Source organism: Camelus ferus, chromosome 5 (genome assembly GCF_009834535.1).
Source record: "Camelus ferus isolate YT-003-E chromosome 5, BCGSAC_Cfer_1.0, whole genome shotgun sequence".
Classification (NCBI taxonomy): domain Eukaryota; kingdom Metazoa; phylum Chordata; class Mammalia; order Artiodactyla; family Camelidae; genus Camelus; species Camelus ferus.
In genome coordinates, this window is record NC_045700.1 from 22,654,096 (window position 1) to 22,665,027 (window position 10,932).

At 38.2% G+C, this 10,932-nt stretch overlaps 1 protein-coding gene across 2 annotated transcripts in view; it reads right to left on the reverse strand.

The window, feature by feature from the left end:
• The window catches only part of LRP1B (LDL receptor related protein 1B), a 1,593,459-nt gene extending 1,590,588 nt beyond the window's left edge, over positions 1 to 2,871 (reverse strand). For both annotated transcript variants that reach the window (XM_032479383.1, XM_032479382.1), the window contains exon 1: positions 1,434 to 2,871. In XM_032479383.1, the coding sequence (XP_032335274.1) occupies positions 1,434 to 1,626 (193 nt within the window). In that variant the 5' untranslated portion in view covers positions 1,627 to 2,871. The remainder of the gene's footprint in view (positions 1 to 1,433) is intronic.
• Between the last annotated feature and the right edge of the window lie 8,061 nt (positions 2,872 to 10,932).

The following is a 10,932-nucleotide window of genomic DNA, read 5'->3' on the forward strand; positions in this document are numbered from 1 at the left end:
CATTTCAGGTTAGAGCTCTGTGCTTCCATTTTATCAGTATAGTTTTCAACTATTCTATACCAACTTAAAGGTAAGTTAAGGCAAGTTCAGAAGCCAAATGGTTAGGTGTCAATGATATGTTTAAAAAATTATCACTCAGTAAATGTCAGGCTTTCTAAAGGAACTCATATTAGTCTCACTACTGGTAAAGGAAATGACATGTGTGGGTATGTTATAAAGACTATAATCTGGTTGCCCGCAGCAGGTTGGATAGAAACACTATAATTCATTCCCCTGTTTTTTCCCATAATGAAGCAATAATTTTCAGTCAATTCATAATTCGCTTCACATAAATACAGTCACTAAATCTCCCAATGCAACATTTTGCCCATTTGCTGGGCACGGATATCTGGGTACCTTTTCTTTTTTCTTTTTTTTTTTACTTCTCTTTTTTTCCAGTAAGTCAAAACCCCCAAAATATATTAGTTAATATGACCTCATGTTCTGATTAAAAGGAAAACAATCAAATCTATGATACTTCTGATTTTCCTTTAAGCAGTTAACCATTTCAATGCCAATGGCCCAAATATTCATGCATTTTTTTTCCTTTTTTCACCTGTCCAATTGTTGTCAAAGATTATCAAACTTGCACAGGGATTCTTGGGTTTCCAGATCAAAAGTTTACAGAATCCAGGTTCACTATAATGCCCACCTCCTCTCTCCTCTGCGCCCCATACCCATTCCTCTAAACTTCTACCATTCAACAGCTATTTGCAGAAAACGCAACGGCAAAATGCCAGTGGAGGATTAGCATCTCCAGGCATCCTGAGCTGTGTCACGGATGTCCGGAATTGAGTCAAGTTTAAGCAGGTGCCTGCGCCCAGAAGCGCCCCGAAAGCCTTAGCCTCTCCGCGGATGCCCTGAATCTCGCCCGAGTCCGCCCCAGGAAGGGGCCACGGAAACGAAAGGCGCTGGGGTCGGAGCTTTCCCCCCTCCACAGACCCTGGGTGCAGCAGGTAAGGAAGTTAACCCAGGAGATAAGTTGAGGGAGCACACACTTAAACGCGGAGAATACAGAGCCCACAAAAGCTCGAAGCCAAGAGAGTCAGCGAAGAGGGAAGTCTTGGGAAAGCGAATTGTGATCCCAGCATCTGCAGCGCTTGGGATGCGCGGGCAGACGCGCGCAGTCAAGTCCAAACGCTCCCGGGGGAACAAAACCAGGACCGGTAAAGGGCCATAGAAGAAAGCTGTGGGGGCGCCGAGGACTCGGGCAGCTGGTTCCGAGATCCCCCCACCGCACCCCTCACCCACGACGAGGCCAGCGCACAGCGGCCCGCGGTCCCGGGGAGCGGGTCCGCAAAACTGAAGTTTCACACTCACTTATCGGCAAGCATCGCCCAGCAGGAAAGCCGAGGAAGACGGGGGTCAAGGAAGCGGGGAGGTGTTCTCCTTACCTCGGTCGGCTCCCACGGACAGCACCTTGGCGACAGGCAATAATCCCGAGAGAGTGAGTAAGGCGAGGAGCAACTCGGACATCGTGGTCGCCCGGGGAGGAAGCCTGCTCTGGAGACTGCTCGGCGGCACCCTCGGCCCAGCGGCGCTGGCGGCGGCGGCGGCGGCTCGGAGCCCCGAATCCAGCAGCGTCATTTACAAATGTCACTGGAAATTCTTCAGCTCATTGAGCCCAGCTAGTCCGCCTTCTCCTGCCTGGAGCAGGATGTGGAAGGTGTACGGTTGCGCGCGTGTGGGAGAGAGTGTGTGTGTCTGAGCGCGAGCGAGCCGCCGTGTGTCTTGACTTTTCAATGCAGGGTACGTCTGATCTTACATCACGCAAAGCGGGGCAGTGAGAGATGCCGGCGGAGGGGAATTCACTGATTAATCACCGAATCCACCACACACCCCTCCGTCGTCCACATAAATCACATCTATTACTTAGTAAGAGGCATTTAACACAACAGGAAAATACCACCGCTAACTGAGAGCACCACAAATCACAATTATTTCAGTCTCCTTGAAGGGAAAGTAACTCCAAGCTGGTTCTGTAGGGATTTGGGTCTTTAGAGAAAGGGGGGAGACTTCTGCATTGGGCTGAGCCAGCCAGGCACCTAGGAAGCTCCGCATTGAACAGCCAGTTCGGAATTATCAGCCACCAGCGCTGAGATGAAAATGCCTCTCTCGGCAAAGCAAATTTGATCCCTTCGCTCCCTGGAAGCTTCCTTCCAGGGAAGGAAGAACTAGCCAAGACACTGAGCTTCTCTTAGGCAAATGGTTCCCTCCGCTCGCCACACAAATGCAGTGCTTTCTGAACTGCACTTTTAACTTTTATGCTGAGTAGCACCTGGGGACAAAGTTGCAAAATTTAGTGACTCAGCAGGAACAAAAAACAAAACAAATCCCAAAAGTGATCAATTGTTTGCATAAGAAGGGAAGGTGGATGGAAAGAAGTCCCTAAGCAGGGAACTATAAAGCAAAAATCTGGCAGTCTGTCTTACAGTGGATTTCTCTTACAAGGATACCTAGGACCATTTTGAACATGTTTTCAGGATTTTTGTTTGTTTGTTTTGTTTTGCTTTGCTTTTTCCACGTAGTGCAGTGGTAGTTTAAGAACTTTTCCAAAACACTGAAGGCATTAAAATCAATCAGTGGGATAAAACAAAAAAGCTGTTTGTATGCCTAGTTAAGTTTTTAATTATGATCATCCAAGTACCAAAAATTTTAGTCATTCAAACAGGGCTAAGGAGTTCAAATTCAGAAATCTTGATAGTTGAAGGCTTACTTTTTTCCCTTTTGATATCAGTAATTCTTGCCTAACAACAAAGGCTGAAACATGTCTTGTATTTGGTGTTTTAAAACCTGAGATGGGTGTAAAGTAAAACTATAAGGAAATGACAAAACTGAACAACAGGATGACTGAAAGGGGAAGGAAAGATACTTTGCTTTATATAATTTACCAGCTGAGACTTATTTTTAGATGAATGCCAGCACTATAAGCTAGCTGCTAAGAGAGTAAAACTATCCAGAAACATCTTTGGACGCTCCTTAGAAACCATTAAAATTAGACTGGCTCCAAAGAACACAGGTGATTCTGGGGGACACTGCCACAAATCTGTTAATTCACCTATTCATACTTAGCCTGTGATTATAAAATATGTTTTTTATGTCAATTTTGCCTTATTGTATATATTAAAGTTTATTTTCCCTTGTAAATTGAAGGGAATTGTAAACTGAATCATTTAGTGCCTGAAAAGTAAATCCTTCCACATTTAAAAGTTTATGCTTTTTTCTCTTAAAGTTGCTACAGGTATAATTTTACCTAGTCATTTTTATTGTTTCACAACAAAATGCACCATATAGGAAACAAAGAGAATTTTTTTTCTATTTTATGCAAAAATTCACAAACTTTGGAATGAATGTCAAAGTTCAAAGAATATAGGGAGGGGGAGAATAGTAAATTTTGAATGATGTTCAAAGTAATAAATATGTATTGTTTAAGGATACACAGACCTCTGCACTCTGTGAAATACTTATTCTTTCTTTGGAACAAAGCAAGTAGGTGTCTTTCTGACATGAACCCATCAGTCAGCTAGGAGGTCAGCTATTAGGAACTCCATATCCACTTAAGTCTTGGCAATATAGCGAGGACAGCTCACAAACCATGCTAAGGACATTCAGATTCTCCTTCTTCTATGCTATTACTACTAATTACCCCCGTCTCAAAAATTGCAAGGTAGGGGAAAGAAGCCAGGAAGAGTTAAACCAACCAGACTCTTACCGTATACCAAAGTGCTGTGATTGAAAATCAGTGACTCATTCACTTCTGCAGTGTATGTAGCATCCCTGGATTCCAATGACAGCTCTTTAAAGGGAAAAGTTATGAAAGACAGCAGAGAAGTAAATACCCAGCAGATTTTTATTCTAATGTATATTCTCAATATGCTATATTCTAACTGTGTGATGTCTTCTAATAATAAATGTATTAAATGATTTAAGCAGAATAAAAACTAGGTGATCTCTTTTAGATAATCTGGTTGACTTTACTGCTCTGAATGGAAGAAAATCAAGGATGCATTGTCCACACATTGTGACCAGAATAATAAAGCAGAACAGAGTTCCTCTTTAGTAATCACCAATCAAATCACCATATGTGAATGACACATGACTCTAAATAATGGGGTAAAAATAGTCATAGCAATTGAAGAAGTTTACTAACAGGTTAGTATACCAAGAAAAGACAATGACTTACATTTAATATTAACTGTGAATGATTCTCAATTTTATCTTTAAAATAAAACTTGGGACTTATTTTAAGAATGCAAATAGATGTTATTAACAAAGATCTAAATGGTAACAAAAATACTCCACAGCAATTTAGTGGAAGGGTAGATATTTAAGTATGTGTCAGTGGTCAACTGGACACAACATATGCATTTAAATGCATGTCAAGAAAAATTTTAAGACAAAAAAATACAGTGAGGACACTGGTTCATACCACAAAGCCATAATAATATATAACAGAGTAAATATTAATAGATACATATTTGCTCCCAAACTGAAATAAGGCCAGTGTCAAAATGAAATTGAATAAAATTGTCCTATGTACATATCACTTGTATATAGAGGTTCTTCTTCCAAATATCCATTCAAAATAACCAATTCATCAAAAGAGAGTTTATATGAGCATCAATGAGGTTGATAAAGATATGGGCCAAATTTGAGTTTTAAAAATAAATAATTTCTAGATTTTGAGTGATTATCCAGTTATAATAAAGTATAAATAAAAGAGAAAGCATAAGTATAACTTCCTATGAAATACTTTTATATCCTATCATATATACTTTAATGGAAAAGGAAATTAATAAAGTGTATTATTAGTGAAGTGAGAATAGCTAGTTACTGTTCAAATTCTGTTCCTATGGCCCATTATAATTTCTTCATTCTAATCAGAGTTATTAACACTGACAAGTTAAATAAATTAATTCATCAAGCTATACAATGTTATGAAATCTCTCACTGAGATAAATTAAACAAGGTAGAACCAATCATTCTTACTTTCTGGTCTAAAAATCCACACAAATATTAATTATCAACCAGTGGTAATCTTATACTTGCCAATTAGGGCCACACTTTTGAGTACATAAAATCAAACATCAGATTTCAATACTGCTAACTTATTTTCTCTATATTATTGGGGGTTTTGCCATAGGTAGGTAACAATTCATGCACTACACACCTGAAAGCCATGTACGAGGAGAACGCGTGTCCCCTGACAAATGGAGAATGACAGTCTCTCTCATGGAAGTGACGTGTGTGAAGCAGAGTTGGCCCCAAAGTCAGGTTGCTAGGGATTTCTGTAGCTATCATTCCAAGGGCTGCTTGAGTTCCTACCCTGCCTTTCCACACAGAAAAGTTGCCAGGCAGCAGCAGACACAGGATGAGAAGGAAAAGGAAGGGGGTAGTGGTGGGGAGATTGAGAATTGTTAAAGAAACATTATCAGTCCTTTAAAATGGAAACAGAGTTAAAACTGGACAAAGCTGCTAAGAAAGAAAGAAAAAAAGTTAGATTCATTTTATTTCTCCAATTGCAGCATTCCAATGCACATTTTTAATTACTTTCCTACAAAAGTGTGTTTTAAGAGTTTGGTACCATGCAGTTTCAACTAGGACATGGGGATTTAACTGAGTTAAATACGAGTTTGGTGCAATTTAAATTCCTACCATTTGTGAAGTACTAGGAGGCATATACACCTGAGAAAAAAATGCAGGGTGCTGTAATTATCCAATTAAACCTGGAAAGTAAAATATTTTCAGGCAAATTAAGTTTTTCTCTTCATATATGTCTCAGCTTCTCTCTACTGTCATGATCTGTAAATGCTACAAGATATAAATATTATAGTGAAAAGCACAACTAATAGTCAATTATAACTTGCAAAGGATAAATAATAAAAGGTCAATACAGACTTGATTGTTTTACATTTTCTCTGACTCTTGTTTGATAAACTTTTGACAGTAGGAAGGAAAGGCATCTTTACTGATTTAGACAACCTCATCAGGCAAAAATTGACTTCCATAATAATAATATAGACTTGAGAAACAAATGCTGTTTTGAATTTTGATATGTCTTCAGAAGGCACAATCAGTAACAATGCAATCCATGTGTGTTTTAAGCAGGGGAGGGAGCTGGAATACAGAAATGCCCCAAATTCATCAAATCCTTGTCATTTTACTCTTGTGGAAATAGCCTTTGAATTTCAAGTCAGTTGATTATAGGTTCGTTGCTGTTAGTGCTTTTTAACTTTGACATACTTGTGGTCAAGATGACCTCCACATCCTCACCTCCAGCAGCTAGAATAGAGTTAGTGTTTCATGCCAGAGGTTGGTTGTCAATGGTCCTTAGTCAGGATTCAATTTGTTTGAATAAGCTTTTGAGAATATTGATCTCTGTCCTTTCGGTTACCGTCTTTATGCTCCTTAATTTTAGTCAGAAACTCTCAGGTTGTTGAAACTGAAGGAACATGCAAATCATCTCTTCCAGTTTGCCACATTTTACAGATGAAAAAAAACTTAAGGGTGACTACTTTGGGGTCACATATTTTATTAATGTCAGAAACAGCCCTTGAAAGAAGTTTCCTGTTGCTTTCCTGTATTACATAGGGAACTTTGCAGATATTCTTTTTCAGATTTTTTCTAGCTCTGAGGAGTGGCAGCCCAGGGGGTTTGAATTCATTCATTCACTTAATAGCTATATACCAGCTAACAGCCACTGCACTCAGCACCACGCAAATAGCTATGAAGAAAACAGACTTAGTTCTTGCACTAGCAGTTACAGTCTAAATCAAATGTCATTTCTGTGCTAATGGGCTGTTTTATGAGCAGGCTGCTCTCTTGCTCTCTGTATATCCCCTGCTTGACTAGTGCTTACTTCACCCGCACCCTACTCACGTGACTGACCTTCTTACATACTTGTTCCTGCCCCCAGCAAGCGTTTGTTCTGATCTTTAAATTGGAACATCTCCATCATGATCAGAGGGGTGGTGAGGTGCATGCCCCTCTGCCAGTTTTCCTGGTAACAGATGAGCCAACCTGATGTCATCCCCCCTATAATCGGTAACCTCCCCCTCCCACCGGCAGGGAAGGCTGCCACCAAGTCCTGCTGGTGGGGTGTTGCTCCAGGACCTTGCTTCAGATTTGTAAGACCCCCCTATCCATTAAATCACTGATGTCTCTGTCTCTGATTCCAGGATCTTTCTTCAGTCTTGAAGCTGGGCAAGTACAGGCCTTATAGGCGTGCAGGGTATAGCCGGCAGCTGTCTTTCCAGGATCTTGTGGGATGCTGTTGTGAACCTTCGGTATGACACATAAAGTCCATTGCTGAGACCACCCAATAAAATCAGGGCTGCATCTTGTTTGGAAAATATCTTTGATAAACCTTTATAGAGAAACCTGAGCCTTTTACTAGAATTAGATTCTGAATAAGAAATCACAAAATACATATTCAAATATCTTGAGTGTTGGTATCAACATTTATTCAATGAACACATCATTCCTCTTTTGATCTAGAACTTGGGAGGAAATTCAGAAATGTTTGAAATTCAGAATACCCAGAAATTCTGTCAGTGATAACATAGATTGATTAGAGTCAGTGGACTCTTGTGTTGTAGATTCACATAGAATCAGAGGACAAAAAGAGAACTTGGAAAAGTCTGGTTCAACTTCTATTCATTTATTTATTTGTCTTATAGCTATTGTTCAGGACCCTTTCTAGTGTTCTGTTCACTTTAAGTAATTTCCTACTTTACATCCAAATGATTTTTTTTCTCTTAATTTTTTATAGTCACAATTCTACCCCCCAATATATTTTTGCCTGGGCTTTTCCCTAGAATAGGTACTCAGAGACTATTTGTTTTACTGCTGAATAATGGCTTTTTACTCCTTCCCTTAACCTTGTTTAATCTTTCTTGTATCTGGTATTCCATGATCCTTCTGCTATGAAAGCCCTGTATCTGAAGTAAACAGGATAATACAATGACAAAGACAGAGATTAGGTGCAGGCAATTGACAGAGAGCTGAGAAGATGGGATACCAGAATTAAATTTCACTTTATACATACTTTAATAAAACGAGTTACTGTTAAAATGTAAAAAGTACTTTGGAGCTATAGTATCTTGGCTAAGTTTAGTTTTTTGGCTTTTTTGTTTTGTTTTAGTTTGTTTCTTACTTCAGGAGGGGAGATTGTTTTGTCTTGTTGGGTTTTATAAGAGTAATCATCTCCTCTTTTTCTATTCCTTTACCTCACAAAGTAAATTTTTAAAAAGAACAATAAAGAGAAGCAAAGAATTTAAAAAAAAAAAGAAGAGAAAAACAAATTTTTCTTCAAAGTGTGCATTGCTTAATTCCCACAGGAATGGCTCTTCAGAGGCTGTCAACAGCTCCATTTGGGCACAGTGCCTGTCACAGAGTATGTACTAAATAGGTGTGTGGTAAGTGGAATATATTTAGTGTTGAGTTTTAATATTTTTTAAAGTTTGCTTTAAAGAAAAGTTACAGAGCTAACTTTTCCAAAACACTATTTTTTGAAGTAGAAAATTCATTTTTCTCACATAGCAAATGCCTCTTGCCCTCTAAAAGTGTTTTTCTGTTATGAAAATTGTACTTTTTAATCACAATAAAAACTCAAATGCAAAAAGGAGCTGTCTAGTCCAGAACAGAATGCCCTAATTTTATGTCAAGCCTCTCTTTCTGGGAAGAAAAATAGTGACATTTGGACCTAGATATATTTATCAAGATTTGTGAAAATGTGTGATTTTATGCATGAATACTGGCAAAGTTAAATTATAGTTGAAAGACCATTAAATGCTTTTATGATTTTCCACTGCTGCATTCTGCATTGTAAATAGATTTTACCAAGGGTATCATTCACATTGTTCTGCAAACCCTACTACATAACAACAACAACAAAAAGAGTGTTAAGACAACATTATTCACAAGCACACAACAGAAAAATTTTAAAAAGATGAAAAGCTATGTCTAGACACAGGATGACCAAGAATATTTTGGTTATTAGTCTTTCATTGTGATTAAAAGCATTTATTTCTAAAAGAAGTACCAGTTTGTACTTTTAGGTGGATATCATTCCTAATTTATTCCAATTTAACTTCCTGTTATTTTCTTGTGAAAGAAAGTAAATGGAAATTAAAACAGTTTTTATGCCCTTTACTGGGCTTTGCCTGCAAACTATATATTACAATGATCTGAGAAAAAAGTATATGCAGATATGTATATAAGCAGATACATACACATAATCACAAATTGACCTACATTCATAGAATATACAAGGTTAGCCAAAGGACTGTTGATACTAGTCTTCATTTCTTATCCAAAACTAAGGAGATTAGTCAATTTGGACATTTACACAAAAGTATTTTAAACACTATGAAAAATAGCTCATAAAAAGTAGCATACTCTGTTGTTCACACACAAGAGAAGATATTAAAGGACAAATCATTCCAGGTCTGAATTTGGCTGGGGAATTTGGAGAAACAACCATGCTCCAAGCTTCAGGTTGCAGGTGCAAATTATAGCTTCAAGGATGATATGGAGGCAATGCCCAGGCTAATTTTGCAGCTCTGAAACCGGTTCTCTCTGCCCTCATTTCCTCCATACATTTTACATTTATGGAGGTCAGTTTCCAAACCAAAACTAGAACACATTGCTGAATAATATAATTATTGGGCGTTAAGACATATTTCTACTCAAGACTGTCCCAGAAAATCCTCTCTTTGGCCACAATAAATGTATAAAATCCAAGAAATCCTAGTTATAAATGGTTTGCCTTCTCTTATTTAAAGTTCCATGCTTTCAAAATACATCAAGAACTTGAGATTCTTCTCAAATTATTGTTACGGATTACTGACATATAACCCAATTTTATGAAAGCAAATGTTTAGGTAGCTTTAATCCTATGAGAAACAGGGTTAATATCTTGTTTCATAATGTGAACAGGCTATAGGACGCAATCATACCTGCATACAGGTGTCTCAAGTTATCAATTAAGATGGAACTAGAAGATTTCATTACCTACAACTGTGAGAGTGGTGAACACGCTGATGAAGGGAGGTGCTTAGCATTCATACATGCCTGTTTTAAAATCAAAGCACGCATTAAACTCGCTTGGGTGAAAATAACAGAAGTGAATAACATGTGCACTGAGTGACCTACACAAGGAAGCGCTTCAGTGGGAAGTTCAGTGGGGGATTGTTACTTAATGTGCTGTACGAGATTCATATCACTGTCCTGAGGGCATCTAGAGGTTAATGTTTAAGCTACCATGATGTCAAGCATATTAAAATAAGAAACAATTTTTAATCTATAGTTTCAAAGCCTAAATGAAATATTTCCCCCATCACTTTAAAAAAAGCACATTTTGATTTCAGTTAGATTCCACCACAGACTTTCATTTAGGTTTTAACTGAAATAAAGTCTTAGCTACCAAAATGTAGTCTAGTTGAAGTAACATCTGGCACACAGACTGCTGGAGTAGCTTTTCTTTTTCCTCTCATCGTTCTCCCCATCCCAATCCCTCCAAAATAAATATCACCACCATTTGTTATAACTTCTCTGTTCAAGTGTTAGGCTAACTCCTCCTTAGGAATATTATTTCAAAAGTAATTTAAACAGTTTCTCACATTAATCTGCTTTAAAACCCAGAAAGAATGAGGAACAGGATTCTGCTTTTTACTGTTTTATACAACTAAATGCCTCCAGAAGAGAATGATAATTATATCTGGCTTTGAACTATCATGTAGAATAAAACTTGTTTGAAATTTTGAGAATGCAGACCAACTAAGCTGTCGACACCATTATACCTTTATGCTTCTAGAATAATGAGGGTCAGAATGCCATTTAATCCCACTTTTTAATGTCCCTTTGTCTTTTACTGGGGAATAGCAGAAGCAT